The sequence below is a fragment of the Lissotriton vulgaris genome, unplaced genomic scaffold (assembly GCF_964263255.1).
Source record: "Lissotriton vulgaris unplaced genomic scaffold, aLisVul1.2 SCAFFOLD_3274, whole genome shotgun sequence".
NCBI classification, from domain to species: domain Eukaryota; kingdom Metazoa; phylum Chordata; class Amphibia; order Caudata; family Salamandridae; genus Lissotriton; species Lissotriton vulgaris.
Genome location: NW_028247479.1, coordinates 26,848 through 45,482, shown reverse-complemented (window position 1 = coordinate 45,482; position 18,635 = coordinate 26,848). Strand labels below are relative to the sequence as shown.

The 18,635-nt window shown below is 48.9% G+C and overlaps 1 protein-coding gene and 1 pseudogene across 1 annotated transcript in view; one reads left to right on the top strand and one right to left on the bottom strand.

Moving 5' to 3' along the window:
* LOC147665165 (killer cell lectin-like receptor subfamily B member 1B allele C) overlaps positions 1-14,759 on the top strand; it is a 95,676-nt gene extending 80,917 nt beyond the window's left edge. Inside the window, exons 5-6 of the mRNA XM_086949710.1 lie at positions 4,429-4,526; positions 13,904-14,759. Coding sequence (XP_086805836.1) covers positions 4,429-4,526; positions 13,904-14,102 — 297 coding nt within the window. The 3' untranslated portion in view covers positions 14,103-14,759. The remainder of the gene's footprint in view (positions 1-4,428; positions 4,527-13,903) is intronic.
* LOC147665166 (5.8S ribosomal RNA) lies at positions 12,118-12,270 on the bottom strand (annotated as a pseudogene).
* Positions 14,760-18,635: the final 3,876 nt, after the last annotated feature.

Sequence of the window (18,635 nt, the reverse complement as noted above, 5' to 3'; positions counted from 1 at the left end):
TTCCACTGTGGAAAAAGTTTTGACAGCAGTGCAGATGGCGATTCTAAAGGAACGTGCCCCGTCGCAGGGAAAGCGCATGTTGGTTTTTACCCCGTTCCTGCCCTGGAAGCAGTGACAAAAGCCAGTGTACCAAATTCTAAAGCTTTGCACCCACGGTGGATACAATGGGCCACATCTTTGACGTCTCCGGATGTCATGTTTATTTTTGATGCCTCCTTGCAGTCGCAGGAGTACTTGCAGTATGAATTTGTTCATCCTGCTCCTTTGACTATGCGTCCATTGGAGGAGTTCCATTGTATCATTGACACTGATGGTTCTGAGCAAGTTGCGCATGGGTCTAAGCACGCATATAATTCAGCCTGCGCAATTGTGGTCGGTACCATGGTGGAAGGAGAATTCAAGTCCGATGTCATACATACACAGACATTAGGGGACTGTATCGCCCAATTGGCAGAGCTTCTTGTTCTACTGCTTGCATCGGAGTGCGAAGATCCTAGTGTGACTACTCTTATCGTGAGTGATTCTTACTCTGTGTCCAGTATTACAATGACAATCTGTTCTTTTCGACTCAAAATGAATATTGAGACTCCAAAGGTAGCACAATGAAACGTAAAATGATCTGGGTCCGAGTGGCTGAACTTAAAGAGCGACTGCCACTCGCATATGTAATTCACACTCTTGGTCATCAGCATTTGGGAGTTCACGCTGTTGGAAATAGTTTGGCCGACGAGGCCTCTAAATCAGCAGTATCAACATATTTAGTTGCAGCAGTTACACGCTCTAAAACTAAAATTGATGAGGACATCTTGGCAGCGATTGCCACGACTGAGAAGGCAAGTAAATGTCCTACGGGATTTCCTTTGAAGTATTCTTATCACTTAAGTCCCGATAAAGTTTCTTATGTGAAAATACCTGACATTGGTGAAAGATTGATTCCCAATGCGGACCGCAGACACACGCTGATTACAGCTGCCCACGAAGGTGTTGCATCCGCGCATGCGAGCGTTTCGGCTATTGTATCTCAGCTACAACAAAGATTCTGGTGGCGGGGCCTGTACATATGCGTGATTATGTCTTTCAATGTGGCATTTGCCAGCAGATCAAGCCTTCGTCTGCTACGCGTCTGCCACAGACTCATTTGTACATGTCTAATAAACCCCATGGGTGTGTTTATTTGGATCACTGCTGTCTATTTTCTTCTGATACTGCGTATAAGTAAATCTTAGTAGCAGTTGATTCTTGCACACTCTTAGTTTGGGTCTGGCCACAGCGCAGCGCTGATTTGCGAACTGTCATAAGAGACTTGCGTGTCTTTGTGGGAATTTTTGCCAGTGGCGTCTTCCATTCGGACCAGGGTCCAGCGTTTGCCTGTAAGGCGTACAAGGATACCATGTGTTCATTCGGGGTTCAAATCGAATTTTAGCCTCCATACCGACCTGAGGGTAATAGTGTTGTGGAGCAAACAAACTGTGATTTAAAGCAGTCTTTGACAGCTAGAGTTATAGGTGCTGGCAGGAACTGGCTAGCCCATCTCAATGGCGTACTGCGTGCACTTAATAATCTCCCTAGAAGGTCTCTGGTTGGGCGGACCCCGTACGAAATGTACTTTGGTATCAAAATGTTCGTTCCGGACCTTGACGGTCTAGACCGGGTGGCGGCTGCTGCCCCTTTTGACGTAGATGAACACAGTCATGTTTTACAGGATCTATAAAAGACAAGAGACAGTCTTGCCAAGGAACACTTGCCCTCCACAGCAGATGCTGCGTTGCAGATCCCGGTAGTTGGCTGGCTATCCCAAGTCGGAGAAGTGCTCCGAGAGAAGATCGAGAACAAGAAAGAATTTGGCCCCTCATATCGAGCTCCAGTTCCTGTGCTTGGCGTGCAGGGCACAAGCACAGTCATTTTACAACCACTACCAGGTCGTAAGAAAAAGAGGTACATCTACATAGACAATGTCACATTACACAGAGTGACCGATTCTTCTTAGTATGGCACCTGCGGTCTCTTGTCCGGCGCTACAGAGAAGTTCTGTTCTGGTTCCGGCTCCTAGGAACAGGCCTATAGATGTTGTTTTGGAAATGCCTGCAATTTTGAGTCCTTTATTGACCTCTTCACCAGAAGTTCACCATAATAAAACCGAATACACTTACCCCGCTGACTTATCGATGCCCGATTTACAGACATGTATGGCAAATGAGTCCAGATTTTCTTTTGACACTAACTCTTCCACATTAAAGTCTCCTTCAAATATGTCTGTTTTTGTTACTTGGTTTAAAAAACATTTTTTGATTCCCCCTTGGACATACATCTGGCTGATTCTTTTTTCTATATTTTTGTTCATGTCCATTGGATTTGTGGTGACTATTTTCCCCCTTGTGATTGGCCACTACGTTGAGGAAAGAACTGAGATTCGGCCACTTAATGGAACTTTGGCACCCCACTCTTCGTCCCACATCCACCGATTCTGGAGAGACTTGGCTTTTGTAAATATTACTGCTTGGCCCATCTTAGATGGGATTGTTTGGGATGCAGTGACATTTCAGATACATGGACCTACAGAGGTTATCCATGTACCGAATGTCTTAAGAGTTTCTATGGGAGATGTGATTAAACAGAACATTTGTTCTGATGATTGGGATGTTCAAGCCGTAGAGGCTTTTGTTTTCAAACTTGAAATACTATGCTGCCTTTGATACTGAAGATTTATATTTAGATTCTGAAAATTATGGTGATTTGTATTGTTACTAACATTTTGGCAATCACTACCTGCACAAGGCTAATACAAGGAGGAACATAGTTAACTACACCCAATGGGAACATTTTCCCGTGCCATTAGAAGGCAGTTTCAGTTCCTTTTTTAAAGAAATTCACATACTTTACTGATTTAAATCAGTCGAGTGCTAAATCATTTTATTTTAAGATGACAGAAAAGTCCTCTTCCAAAGTTAGACTTACCCACACCATATTATTGTATTCCGAGTCCTTTTTAGACCAGTTGGCTGTTGGGGGCTATGAACTGTGTAAGCATTTAAATTGAACTGCATTTACCAGGATGCAAAGGGGTGAACTGTGCTGGGAGGTGAAGCAGTGTGCTCTCATCCCCCTTCTGTTTGCAAAGGCTCCCTTGAGCCACTGAGTTCACGAGCTCTTGGATATGCACCTGTGCGCCAGGGGGAGCTACAGAGACCTGAGAGGATTGTGGCAGCTCTCTCAGCAAACCCCAGAAGAATTTCATTTTATCTCTGCTGCGAGCACCGTGGCGCTGTGCACGCCCCCCCCACCCCCCAGAACAGCGGGGCAATTACCCCCGCTGCAAAAGGGTTAATTAGGAAATTGATGCCGTTTGAGGCGATCAGGAGTGGTGAATAGACCTGTTTGTTTCAGTTCTATCCTGAAGCTTTGTATTTCAAAACACGACCTGAGGGCTGGGTGTGAGTCAATAGCTTCCTCTGGAATAATTTGAGCTAAATGCATGCTGTGATGACATCCTGGATATAAATATGTTGTAGCTTTTTGGAGCTACCAAGCGGTGCTACTTTGATGTATTAACCAAAAACAGATATAGTTAAGTCTAGCCGCTCTTGGACTGTCCACATCCAAACCTTTGCTAGCCACCAGGATGGATATGGGAAGTGACAAAAAATGGGAATATCAGAGTTGAACATTAATTTATTTTTAGATTGTTTAAAATATGAAATCACATTTTAAGTTGAGGTGTGTAAGTTTACATTGTTTACAACATTTCCAAAGTTCTATGAGAGTTTGCAACTTTTGAAGGTTGCAATCTTTAAGGAGGCTTTGCTACCTTTACGAGATCAACATACCTTTACCATTACACTTAGCAAAAAAGTAATTTCTCCCCCATGAGTCGATTGTTGGACAAAAGCGAAGCTGTACCAGAAAACTTTTCAAACTTGGGGCCTGATGTAGATTTTGCCAGACAGGTTACTCCATTACAATGGTGAGGGATATCCTGTCCGTTGAAATATAAATCCCATTGTGATGCAGTTACCCGTATGTCCAGATCTAAATCAGGCCTGTAGATTGAGGAGAAAAATAAGAACTTTTATTGTGCTTTTCCCCTTCTTGTTCATTTATATTTAATGTGACAACATTGTGTAACCAGATTTAGAGTCTAGGGGACACGTAACTATGTCACAAGATGGTATCCTGTCTGCTTTATTACAAATGCATTATGTCCTCATGGACTTGTAATAAAGCAGATAGGGTGTCTGTCATGTTGTGAAGTAGTTACCCGTCCATCAAGCTTTAAATCAGGCCCGAAGAAATTTTGGGATCTATTTGCATGGACTCCAGGATCAGTTGTAGCTCGAGAGTCACCGGGAGGAAATTTTTCCTGCTTGGAAAATGGCTAATGTCTTGAATATGTGAAATTCAGAGCTCATTGTGTACTTTTCTTTATCTTAGACATTCGTGAGGGAGCAGACCAAGGATGCAGGTTATCTGATTGGTCTCAGGAAAGAGAGCAAAACTTGGAAATGGCTGGACGGGTCACCACTAATAGGGTAAGGTTCAATGCTGCCTGTACTTCCAGGAAATTAAAAGCAGAGACAAAGATGTGAAGAGATGAATACCCTTAAAAGACACTGCTGGGCCAGAATGTAAGAGCTGATTTATACCTGGCCTCCCAAAGAATGCTTTAATTTCTAGAGAAAGTGCTCAATTTAGAGTGGAATCCACTGCTGCCATTCCGATGACCATCTTCAGCTGCCAATAATGATGAAAGCCAGCTAGAATAGCATGAAGGACCTCAGAACCCCTAACATTGTAAGTGGTGAGCAAGTGATTAGGCCTGTGTTTAATTCAAATTCGGAAGGCTGGGCTGTTGATGTGGTTCACTGAGTTAGCCCACCCATAAACGCCAATTTACTTGATTGGCCTTGAGAAGGAAATTTCACTGGTGACATTTTTGCCTCACAAAGCTTACCCTTATGGGTGGGGACTCCATTCTCCTCTTGCAGGATAGGAGGCTCTGTCTGCAGGCTGGCACCACCATCCTGCAGGGACCGGGCCTCCAATGTTTGGGGTTACGCCAGCTGTTCAGCCTGCAGGAGACCTAAACTCCTCCTCGTTCCTATCCCACCCTTGCCCAGGTAGGGAAGACGGTCCTGCTCTGTGCCTGTAGCCCTGGCCTCACACACCTGTCATGGGGGATTTCGGGAACTGTCCAGCCAGCGGCAGTCCCAGACTCCTTCCCAGTCCATTTCCACTCTGGCCTGGGTAGGGAAGGTGACCCTGTCTGGTGCCTGGAGTTCTTGCTTCCCAGGCAAAAGCCATGGCTGTACCTGCCTGTCATGATGGGATTATGGGAGCTGCCCAAACCTCCGGTGCCCCAGACTCCTCCCCTGTCTGAAGCCAACCGCCTATGGTAGGGAAGGTGGACCTAGCTTTTTTTCAGGGGGATTACAGGATCTGTCCAGCCAGCATTAGCCCCAGACTCCATCTTGTTCCAATGTTACCCTGACCCTGGTAGAAAGATGGCTCTGCCTTGGGCCTGGAGTAATGCCTTTGCTCACTTCTCATGTGGGGATAAGAGGAGCTTTTCATCGCTAAGGAGGCCTAGACTCCTCCCCGGTCTAACGCCACCCTGACCCAGGATGGGAAGGTGACCCTGCCCGGTGCATTGAGCTCTGATTTTGCCTGCTTTTCACAGGAGATGATATTGATAAATGGTTATCACAATACTAGTGTGCTCTAAGGGTACACAAGGTCCCAGAGGAGTACTGTGGGGGTAGCTTGGGGAGATGCCTGTCCACGGTGCGGAGGAACACACTTCTTACACTTGAGGTAGAGGACCAAACCAAGTATGTCTCCATGAAAGTCATTCTTCTGACCAGATTTGGACTGACTTCTAAGAAATACCAACAGAGGTTCAGGGACTTCCCTAAACCCCCAAACCAGTCCAGGGTGGACTACTTAGATTTTTTCAGAAAGGCACTGAAGGGCCGGGTGAGAGCAGGAAAGTGGATGGTAGATTCTAAGGAAGCACATGTTCAATACCTGCTCCACAGAGTGGTGCCAACACCTGGTAGCCAGCAAGTTGATCGACCCCAGGAAGCTTGCTGAGTAGGCAGACCTCTGGGTCAGCACCAGCGTGTCCAAGATGGCATCAGGGGGACTCCCAAAAGGGTGGTCAGGGTTCCCACCAGAAGGAGGGGAGGGATAAAAAGAAAGAGTTCTCTCAAGGCCCATAAAATAGTTCTCAAGGGAAGTAGTCCCAATCCCAATCAGACCACCAAATAAAGGATTTTTTAATAAGAACAATGGCAAGTCCGTCCCCCATGTCCTATGAGGATGAGCACACCAAGGGTGAACCCAATTGCCCCAAGCAGGTACAGCCTACCAGTGGAGGGCAACCCCCAATGTTGACTAGAGTAGTGCTTATGAAGGAGATGGCCCCAGTTAGTGTAAGGGAAATCAGTGAGGTTACCCTATTAACCCTGGGTGATGGTGCCCAAAACCCACATGCCTTCCAATATTTCCAAGTACCGGCACTGGGTTACAATGGGCAGAGGGTAGAGGCTCTGAGGGACACAGGAGCCAGTATGACTTCTGTAAGCTGTCATCTGGCTTTCTCAGAGCAATTGCTTCCCACGACATTTCACCAGGTTGTAGTAGCAGACATGTGGGGAAGCTTTACATTATAGGTGTGATTCCCTTTGAATGGGTGGGGGATCTCAGGTCTTCTAAAAGTTGCTGTGAGCCCTGCCATGCTTGTGGACTGTCTGTCTGTTAGCCAATGATCTACAGCACAATGCCTGGAAAGATGTGAAGCTCGGGTCAGACCTGGAAATGTTGGGGTTGCCTAAGTGGGTTTGTGTGGCCACCAGGTCCATGGCTGGTTAGATGGGAGTCAATAAATGAATGAATGAATGAAAATTGCACTTGTATAGCGCTAACTACCCGGAGGCCTCGCAGCGCTTGTGACTGATAGCTTAACGCGAGCTCAGGGTAGTTCAGCAGGTTTTAACATACAGGTGCGTTTTCAGAGTTTTCCTAAAGGACATGTGGTAACTGTTGCCTCGAAGAGATAGAGGGAGGGTGTTCCAGAGTTTAGCCGCAGTGTGGGAGAAGGAGCGGCCTCCCCAGCGGGCTTTCTTGACTTTGATGGAAGTAGCCAGCTGGAGGGTGCAGGAACGGAGGGAGCGGGACGGGACATAAGGAGTAGCCAAGGGATGTAGGATTGCGGGGCCTGTACGATGAAAGGATTTGTGTAGAATACACATGGCCTTGAATTGTACTCTTGCCACTACTGGGAGCCAGTGAAGCTAATTTAGGGCATTCCTTACTGACTGCCAGCGGGGGAGGTTATAAAGTAGGCGGGCCGCACTGTTTTGTGTGACTTGGAGCTTCTGGGTGACGGAAATCGGAGCTCCCATATAAAGAGCATTCCCGTAGTCCAGGCGGTAGAGTATAAGGGCCTGGACCAAGACCCTCCTTGCCTGGAATGGGAGCAGAGGGAGCACCTTCCGCAACATCCTCATAAGCCCAAAGCAGGTGGCGGCGGTCTTAGTAGCTTGGACCGAGAAGTCCAAAGCTTTGTCGAGCCAGATCCCGAGGCTCTTTATTTGGGACTTAGGGATGGGAGACGGGCCCAGACATGGTGGCCAGATGGATGCAAGGGCGGAGGGAGAAGGGTTGCCCAGTAGGATGATGTCTGTCTTCTCCCCATTGAGTTTCAGACAGGAAGATTGCATCCATCTAGGAACAGCCTCTAGACAGGGGCCTAAGGTGTGGGACGATCCCTCAGAGTGGTCTAAAGAGACCACCAGTTGGGTATCGTCCGCGTAGGTGACGATACGCACACTGAAGGGGTGGTCTATCCTGTCTAGGGGTTACATGTAGGCATTAAAAAGGGTGGGACTTAGGGAGGAGCCCTGGGGGACCCCACACCTGAGTGGGTGTTTGGGAGACACCGTCTCACCCTCAAAGACCTGGAAGAAACTTTCAGCCAGGAAGGATGTCAGCCATTCCAGGGCTGCGCCCGACACGCCCATGCCTGCCAGTCGTTGTAATAGCGTGGCATGGTTGACCGTGTCGAACGCGGCGCTGAGATCTAGTAAAATAATGGCGACTTTTCCACCCCGGTCCAACACGGCTCTCGCCTTTTCCATTACCGCTAAGAGGGCGGTTTCGGTCCCGTGCAGAGGGCGAAACCCTGTCTGAGAGGCACGCAGCAGGCTATTGGACTCCAAGTAGTCCACCAAGGTGTTATTTACGTGCCTCTCAAGCAGTTTGCTCAGCCATGGGAGTAAGGAGATGGGACAGTAGTTCGCCAAATTGTTCTGGTCAAGATTGGGCTTCTTCAATAGGGCCCTCACCATCGCACACTTCCATGGAGGTGGTACGGATTTGGAGGTGATGGAAGTATTGAGAACGTCCAACATGACCGGGCGAATAACGTCCATGACCTTAGTGAGGGTCTGAGGGGGTGCTGGATCATTGGGGGAGCCAGAGGTGATCTTGGGGATCAGTCTATCCAAGCCAGGGATGTCCAAGAGTGGAATTTTATCAAGCGTACAAGAAGTAAAGGGTTCAGAGGTTGTGGGCACGAGGGGTTCCGTACCATTCTTGGCGTCCCTGAATGAGGAGTATATGGCCTGGATCTTTTGGGAAAAGAAGACGGCCAAGTCATTGCAGCGATTTTGGGCCCCTTCAGCAGAGGGACGCTCAGCAGGGGGTGAGATAATGGATTTAACAATTAAAAAAATTTCCTTTGGGGCATTCGCGGCCGCGTTGATTTTCCCACCATAAAAAGAAGCTTGTGCCGCCATTCTCTCCTTTTTATAGAGCTTTATAGCAGCTCTGTACTCGACCTTTTTGAGTTGGGAGTGGTCCTGGAGCCTGTAAATATGGCTCACTCAGCTGTCAAGAGAAGGGAGTGTATGGGGCCTGGGAAACCAGCCCTCGAGTGTCCCAAAATACAAGGGGATGGGGCACAGGCGGAGGACGCCCCTCAGCCTCCTGGAAAGGACATTGCCTCCCTGGGATACTTATCGGTGCTTGCTGGATGGCAAGCAGAAGGGGGACCCACTAGGGAGGAGTTCTGTAAGGCAACAGAGGAAGTCCCAACCCCTGGAGGACATGTAGCAGCAAGATGAATCCCAGGAATCTAGTGATGACTGGAGATCTTCTCATATACTGGGAGAATGACCTGCTGTCTAGTGAGCCTAAGGCTCCTGTGCATGGGGCAATACATTTGTTGGTCATCCTCAAATGTTACAGGGCCTTCCTATTGGGACTGGCTCATTAAATACCCCTGTCGGATACATCTGGGGCAGGACAGGACCTTTGCCAAGCTTCTCTCCCACTTCTATTGGCCCTGGTTGAGGATCTAGTCAGATGTGTTCTGAAGGAATTGTCTAATCTATCAGGCCAGTGGGAAGACAGGGAGAAAGCTAAACGCTCCCCTGAATCCCTAAGCTGGCATTGGCACTCCCTTTGAAAGGGTGTAGGACCCTTGGACCTCAAGACAGCCTTAGGCAACCGATCTTGGTGGACCATGCCACTAAATGCCCAGAGGCCCCTGAGATAGGCTCTAAGGTAGCTCATCGGACAGGGTGCTGTGAAATTAAAAGGTTGTACATGTACTTTTAGGTTTTACATGTCCTAAACATAGAGATGCCTTATTACATGTAATAAGCTGTCATTTCCCATTTTGAGCAGGTAGCTATATCATGTTTGGTATCTATGACATTATAATGATAAACCCTGTTTCATTATAAAGTCGGATTTTTTATTACAATTTTAAAAATGCCACCTTTAGAAAGTTGGCATTTTCCTGCCCTTAGCCCTTTCTGCATGCAACCTGTCTTGAGTCACATGACTGGGTGTAGCCTACAGTCGGACTCTGTGAATTCCTCCAAGACAGTCATATAACAGAGGGATTAAGTGCGCCTCAATGGGCCATCTGCTGGCAGGATGGAAGGGGGGCAGAGCTAAGCACAGCCCACTTACAACTGAATAGTCTGTGCTCTGCCTTCACACAAAGGGCCCAAATATCCCACATTGTCACTGCAGCCAGCTTGGAGCCAGGGTAGAGGAGTGAGGAAATGCCATCCACTTCAAAGAACCTTTCCAGAAGCTTCTCCTACCTTTCAGAACAATGGCACCAGGGTGTTAAAATAGGACCTCAATAACCACTCTTCGGTGCACTTCTGGACCTGTCGGTACGCGCTAGGAAGAAGGACTAGTGTGCTTCTGTAAGGACTGCCACTCTGCTGGACTGCAGCGTTGAAAGGCTGCTGTGCTGCTGGATTGCTGGAATGATTGTCCTGCTGATCTGCTACCTTCTGCCTGGGACAAGGACTAGATCTTCAACTGTCCTAGGACCTCCAGAGTGACTCACAAGGGCTTGTTTGCTGGCCTCCTGTTCAGAGCCACTAGGACACAAAGACTTCCTCAGTCTAGAACCCGTACCTGGACCCAGCCTGAGTGAGTCCTGACTGTACAAGTTGTGCCCCTCCAGTCCTGGACTGTTGGAAGTGGTGCAAAAGCCACCCACATAGCCGAAATCCAAAAAGGGGACTTTGAAAATGTTTGGCTAAAAAGTGCTCTGAGACCAGGAGGAGACCAGGGCCAACCTACCCGCCTATCCGCCCAAGGTGTATTGCTGGCTGGATTGACTTTGTGGCTTCTCCCGCTACGTTCTTCTCCACAGCAGCAAATCCGTTTAAGAGGTCCTTCACCAAAGGGGTATCTGACCTTGTGGAACTGTCTTTGGCTACAGCGGGAAATAATCTTTAACAGACCGCAATGCCGTTACACGGTGGCCATTACAACAACAGCGTTGTCACAACGTGATGCCATTACCACGCAAGTCATTACATCAACTTGCAGTAGAAGGCGCTCTAACATAAGGAAAAGTATAACTCACTATACTGTGCCTCCTCATCTGGCAACACAATGCAGTCAATGCAAACTGTCCCAAGGCAACAACCATGCCTGGAGCAGGAGTTCCTGCTTTCCTTCCCTGTCTCGGCACACCCCATGAGAGGGGTGCAGAGGCAGTAAATCTCCTTCAGCCTACCGATTTAGGGGGCTGTAACACTCTCTACTAGAACACAGGGTCACATCCCAACTGAATCCTTCCTAGCCGGCCGAGAGCCTGTTGTGACACACCACTGCAAAGGAAATGCACACTGCGGGAGCCGGGTGCACCCAGGCAAGGATTCCACTGAGGGGCTTTGTTCTCCTCTGGCCATTAGCCTTCCCACCGTGTTGAATCATCCGGGGGAACTGCACGGACCCCTCCCATATACCTCTTGACAGTGTCACATCCTCTTGAACTCTCTCTTCAAAATTCTTTTTAACTTTTCCTTACTGTACTTGTTGGCTATCTGTGTTGCACTTGTATTAATTCTTAGATGGACTTTAGCACCTACTTTGAGCTACATTCCCAAGCAGGGATCAGGTCAACTCCTAGAAGACTTGATCCCAGAGCAATATGGGCCACTAATGGCCTAACACCATTCGATCAGAAGGGCTTGGGCCCCTCGAGTAACATCAGGCTGTCGGCCTTCTGTATGCCACATTTCGTGTACCCCACCAGAGTGGGGATTCGGTGCTGGGCTCTACACTCGCCGTTACTGAGGGAATACTTGTAATTTTATTTTCCTCTGCTTAGTGTTATGCCAAAACTCAGTGAGTTTCCATGTCTGATCTGAGTTTATCGTTGGGTGCCAAAGCATGGGGAGCCGGACCAATTACATGGGTGTCAGAAAAGGAGGGGACCCTCTTTTGCATGGGGGGGTCACAGCAGCACCTTCTTCCAGATCAGAGACCGAAGCTCGCAGGGGTCAGCATGGAACACCAGCAGGCAGGCATTGTACCATGCCAGCCTCCTGCAGAAATGGGTGCTCAAGGTGGTGCACATAGGCAGCGCACAGCCAGGTCCCGCAGGTTTTTAAGGCCTGGGCAGACCGGGCACCCACCCCATCAAGGCAGGCAAGACTAGGCACACCAGCAATGTACATCTGCAGGGGACTGGGGGATGTGCCCCTTTATGGGCCATCATGTGTCTGAAATTGGGAGAGGAAAGGAGCAAAGCCCCCTGCAACAGCGCCCTGTGAGTTCCTCAGTGCAAATGACATCCAGTATCCCTCAGACAGCTGTAGTCTGGGGAGAAATCCAGGACCGCAAGTGCGATCAAAGTGTCAGGGATCAATGTGTCCTAGAGTTCATACTAATTTTAGCAGCTAGCTGTGTTCTTCATTGATGTGTGAGTCAAGTGGTTCACCGCCAAACCTCACAGGCAAATTTTGCAACATTCGGCCACCCAAAGGTGTAGAGAGGCAGGAAGAAGGAAGTAGCAACCATCCACCGCCCACAATGTGAGACAGCCCATCACCCCATCACACTTTCCCCTCTGGAAGTCAGCCTCCACGATTTAAGAAAGTATTGCCAGGCATTCAGCCCAGGGACCCCACCCCACCGCCCCAGCAGGAAGGTGGGCAAGTGAGAAGCTCCCGCAGAAGTAGAGGCAAGAAGATCCACCACAAGCCTTGCCGCACAGGGCCATATGAGCTTTATAACCCAGCCTGGCCACACAGGACCAGTGAACCAGGTACCTGGCAATGAGAGGGTGTGAACCCTCCTGCACATCAGCCATCCTACCAGGGCCAGTGGGAACCAGCGTTCGATCTCCCCACATTGAGAGTCCCTAACTTAACCATGCCAGCGGGCTGGGTGGTCCCCCTTGTCCAGGTAGGAGACAGCAAGGGGTGAATAGCCAGTTACCTCCACACTGTCAAAGCAACTCAACCACTTCCAGTACATGCACGGAAGTTGGAGTGGCCCGGGGAAGCATCTCCTTCCACCCCTCAGAGCAGGTTACACTGGCTTTGAGGGGCGTGGTATCACCACCTTAAGAGGCTGATGTTTCCTAATGGCCCCAGCTCCTACTCATCCAGGCTGCGCTGCCATCCAAGACAGGCCATTCCTCAGTCGCTCTAAAACTGAAAGGAACAGGATTGGGCTTGAGAAGGGCCAGGTGGCAGGTCCTTCAGGGGGTCCTCAGCCTTGGGAGTCACTGCAATTCAGTTACCCCCAGGGGCGTGCTGGGTGAGCATGAGTTTCCTCTTCGTAGGGCTTTCCGTCATATGGTGCCCCTCACAGCGGGTCCATGGCATCACCCTCCTGAATCTCATCACATGTCAGTTGGGTTCTCCGAGGTAGAGGATACCACCCCGTGCCCTGTCCTCAACTAAGTGGCCAACAACTTATTCCTACGAAACAAAGGATGGTAGATTTTTAAAGTGCTTTTACTGTCAGCAATTCAGCCAAAAATGTTGCAGTGAAATCTGGTTTTTACAACGTGAGGCATCTAGGCAGATGCGTCACGTTGTAAAGCCCTGCGTCACATGAAACCTGCGTCAGGTTTCATGTGGGCGTTCCGTCACAGTAAAACTGACGCAGTGACATCTACCAGATGTCACTGAGTCAGTTTGACGACGCTGCTGCATCAAACCCTTACGCCTGCTTTAAGCAGACGTAAGGAGTGCCGCACCACGTTAAGTATAGGAGGCCCCTGTGACTTGCCCTTACACCATAAGATGCATCACGTATCTACTCATCCTTGCGCCATGGTGCGCAGCACTGTAAATGCGACGCATCCGTAGTGGCGCAAGGGAGGAATTGTGTGTCGCATCTGTTCTGGCACATCCCTGCTGATTTGCTGAAACGCGCCAGACATTGTAAATATGCCCCTTAGACTTTAGATCTAAACTTAGAGTTTTGGTCTAAGTTTATTTTTGTCAGTCGGGCACCATTTCGGGGGGTGGGGGCGCATTGTTGTAAACCCCCAACATTCAGTAATTGAAGTGGAATGCAGAAACAATTATTCAGAACAACTAATCCTGAAAGTCCTTTTTTCTGTTCCCAGATACTCTGTTGTTGCCAGACATACATACTCCAGCTGCGCCACAGTGTCATCTGGGCAGCTGTGTACGGAATCCTGCAGCACCGCCCATCCTTGGGTCTGTGAGAGGCCGGCATTCACCTTCCAGCTGGCGAGGGTGAACCCTGCTCCTGCAAGCCCTCGCCTCGACGATGTGACTTACTCCAGCCCGGGTCTCCAGTGACGTGTACAGAGTCATGTGTCCGTGTCAGATCTGAAGTGGAGAGACAGTCGCCAGAACTCCGCTGAGGCTTAACAAAAGGATATGTTCGCGGTTTACACGTCACTTTGGTGCCCTCTGCTGGCCATTAAGTAGAAGGGCGCCTGCTACAGCTTTCTGCTAGAACATTTCTGATCATTTCTGACCACATCAACGAAATGATCATAAACATGAACCAACATCAAAGGAGTAGCCAGAACATTAATATAGCCCCCACTATTAACCTTGACTCAAATAGCTCTGTGTAAGGTTTGGTATTGCTAACCTGTGCTTAGTTCTGCCTCAAGGGAACTTTCTTACTTAGGTCAAATAGCTCTGAGCAATCGGGTGAAGCAGGCACACCTGGAAGTAGTTCTGAGAACTGCTCCCTCTCAGGGGATTCTGACATACTCACATGTTCTTCCTTCCTGCCCCCCTTCTCCTTTCTGTTTTTTTCCCGACTCCATCTCATTTATTCTTCTCATCCTTTCTGCACTTTTAGCCATCCATGGTTCATCCTTCTTCTTGGTAGCCATCCACCCATCCATCCATCCACCGTTCCATCCATCCACTCATCCATCCACCCACCGTTCCCTCCATCCACTGATCCATCCATCCACCGTTCCATCCATCCACTCATCCATCATTCCACCGTTATTATTATATTATTATTATAGAGGCTTTTGTAGCGCGCTCTGTTACTAAAAAGATAGTATCCTGGCGCGAGAGAAGGGAAGAACAGATCAAATTATATCCAGATTAGAGAAACATCCGTTAAGCAGTGATGCTAAAGAAATGGGTTTTTAGGCCCTTCCTGAACGCCGTAATGGATGAGGATGTTCTCAAATGAAGAGGATGGGTATTCCAAGCTCTCGCCGCTCTGACAGAGATGGATTGGCCGCCGAGCCTGCTGTATTTAAACTTTGGCACATTCATTTGGTGGAGATTGGTTGACCTGAGAGGGCGGTTGGGGACATAAAGGGAAAATCTTTTCCTCAAGTAAGCTGGGCCCGTTTGATGGACTGCTCGGTATGCCAGCACGAGGATTTTAAATAAAATCCTTTGAGCAACTGGGAGCCAGTGAAGAGTTCTAAGAGGTTGACGGACACTAGAACTTCTGGGTATATTAAACAGCAGCCGAACCGCAGCATTTTGAATGACTTGGAGGCGATGAATCAGATAGGCCGGGAGTCCGCAGAAGAGGGCATTCGCATAATCCAGTCTGGATAATATGAGAGCGCGAATGACCGTCTCCTTGGCCTCTCTCGGAAGCAAAGGGAGAAATCTGCGCAGGGTTTTGAGTGTGGAGAAGCAGATCCCAGTAAGTTTTTGTCAGATGGTCCTCAAATCTGAGGTTGTTACTAAACCAGACTCTTAGGTTTTTTGCAGGTCCACCGATGGATTTGGGGCATGGGAGATCGGTGGGCCAGAGAGAGTCACTAAAGTTATCTGGAAAGGAACCATACAGCAGGATTTCAGATTTACTCTCATTACATTTAAGTTGGGCACAGGCCAGCCAGCGAAAGACCGATGATAAACAGAATTGAGCTCTCGACGTGTCCGAGTTGTTTTTAGGCCATGTGAACAAAAGCTGTGTATCATCGGCATAGGCCATAATTTTTGCTCCTAGCTGTTCCGCAAGATAAATGAGAGGGGTCATATATATATTAAAAAGCAGGGGGCTGAGGGTAGAGCCCTGTGGGACACCAGTTGAAAGTTTTTTGGGAGAGGAGGAAAAAGGCGGCATCCACACTTGCTGGGACCTGTTATCTAAAAAAGATGTCAGCCAGCCAAGAGCGGAGCCAGTTATGCCTATGGCCGTTCCATCCATCCACTCATCCATCCATCCACTGTTCCATCCATCCACTGTTCCATCCATCCACCCATTCACCCAGCCACCGTTCCATCCATCCTTCCTTCCATTCATTCTATCCTTTCTCGCGGTTCTTTCATCTGCATGTTCACCATTCCCTTTCATCCACCATCCATAATTCTTCAATGAACCCCTCTCTCCAACCATCTATCGCTCTCTTCGCCATCCCTTCTCTCTCCATCCTTCTCTCCATCCTGCCTTCCATCCACACCAAGCCCCGCCCTTTCTTCCACTGCAAGAGATCGCATTCATGAGCGTCTTGGAGACTGAAGTGTCCAATTCAATTCAAGTCATAAACAACGTGAATGTTTGAGACCTGCCAAGTGGCACCATCCCCGCTCAAGCTGCTAAAGTGGGGGTCTCCTCACATGGTTACCACCGTGAATGCTGACCCGGAAGTGACACCTGCAGTAGGGAGAGGGCAGATCCCGAGTTTGGCCAAAGGATGTAAGGAATATGAGAGACACATTGTAATAACCTTGTCCGAAGAAAGCTGCCGGAAGTGACGCATGCAGTCAGACAGATGGGGGCAGCAGGGAACCGGTCATATGGGGGTAGGGGAGACTCACATTGCTATGATAACCATGGCACAAGAATGCTGCTCCGGAAGTGACGAATGCAGTCGGAATGTGGACTCCCCTTAGGTAGGCAGCAGGACTGACCGCACAATAAAGATTCTGGTAGTTGGGTCGTGATGCCTTCAGAGAGGCGAAAACACAGGGTGAGGGACTAATGTCAGAGAAACTGAAGATGGGAACTGAGGGGGTTGGAGGGGGCGCGGGAAGGAGAGGGTGGGACAACTTGGGGAGGCTGGGAATGTGAGAGGGTGTAAGGAGGAATCTGAAATAAACTTTTTTAGGCCTGGCCAAAAAAACTTGTCTGTCAGGTCTTATGAAAATAATAAGACAATATCTGTATTTCTTTCACGTTCACCTAGAAGGGTATCTGGGAGCTGAATAACAGATTTTTATTGTTATCCAACTCAATGGTAATCGTACCTCAAAAGGATGAGTGGACGGAACGGGGTTTGAACCTGTGACCCTGAGGTCAAACACAGGTCCCTACAGCGGTTGCATTAGTGCACCACGCCACCAGAACTGGTATAAGGCATTATATATCTCACAGAGGTGAGGGTGGGACCGCCACCACCAGCCCTTGCTTGTCTCAAGTGCTCACTTCAGTGGTGAGCCCACATTACAGCCATTGGCTGTCGCAACTGTCAGTCATGACGTATGGAGTACTTCTTCCTTACTGTAGGGGCCTGTAAGGTAAAGAGTCCAGGATCACACCTCATGAAGTAAAGGGTTCTTGTAGCGCCAAAACCAGGTGGCGTTGCCTCCTCCTTCGGGGTCTCAAGAGCACACCCCAGTGTTCAGTGTGGCACAGAGGCCGGAGTGGAGTGCCTTGAAGCTGCTGCTGAGAGGGCATGGCAGCCGGGCACACAGCTCCGCACTGCCACCCTTGGGGATAATTCACTGGTTGCCACAGCAAGTGCCATCATTGTATCTGGCAATAGGTATGAACGCAGAGGCGTAGCTAGAGCTTGTGGCGCCCGGGGCCATCCCTCAGATTGCCGCCCCTTGGAGGGGAGGAAGGGGGCGGGTGCTGGGGAAAAAGGACGGTGAGCACTTGAAAGATGTCCAAGAGACACGTAGTATTCCCGCTAATAGTTACCTCGATCATGCAAGTTACATGCACATATATGACACGGTCAAAGGCTACACAGTTCAATACAACGGTGACTGGCAGTACAAAAGAGAACACACAGACTGCATGATCTATCTGGGGACTCAGAAAAACTGCATGTGACATCCATCAGAGAGCTGCGTGAACAATTACCTGGTAATCCCCTCAGCACAATGCAAACATGCACATACATGACACTGTTTAGGGATCCATCATCTACTGCTGACCATTAAATGACCATACATCATAGTCCCCCCATTAAAGCAGTGGGGACCTGCATAAACGTGATGTGCTCTGGGGACCCAAAACCAACTTAACAGTGTTGAAGCCTGTGATTCTTTATCTTTCAAAAACAGCAAATTAATTATTTACAGGGAATGACTCACTGTGTGCCCTTAGAACTTAACACAGCACAAAGGGGTCAGTCAGCTACACCTTGCCAACACAGACTGGATACACAGCCCACTCTGTTGGCCCAAAGGCAACAACCAGGGGTCACACCCTGTCATTACTTCTAAGCAGCAGCAACCAACTCCCTGGGAATGAAAAAACGTGTGTTCTTGGGACACAAAACCAGCTTGTAATAGTGCATCTCTCCTTCAGAGCAGCCTCAGCACACACATGGTGCACAGCCTGCCCGGGGGCCCAAAGCTAAAATACAGGGAGGGGTGACACATTATCATCACAAGCGACTAACGTATCTAATGCCTCTTGATTAAATAACAAACACGCTCACAGGCCACCCATGTCCCTCATAACTCTTCAATGAATGGCAAGGGTGCAGACAGGCCACTAGTGTCTCTCATACCTCTTCATTGAATAAAAAGGGTGTACATAGGCCACCCATGTACCTCATACCTCTTAAATGAATAACAAGGGCACACACCCAGGCCACCCATGTATTTCACTCATCTTCATTGAACAACAAGGGCCCCCACAGGCCCCCCCAAGTGCCTCAT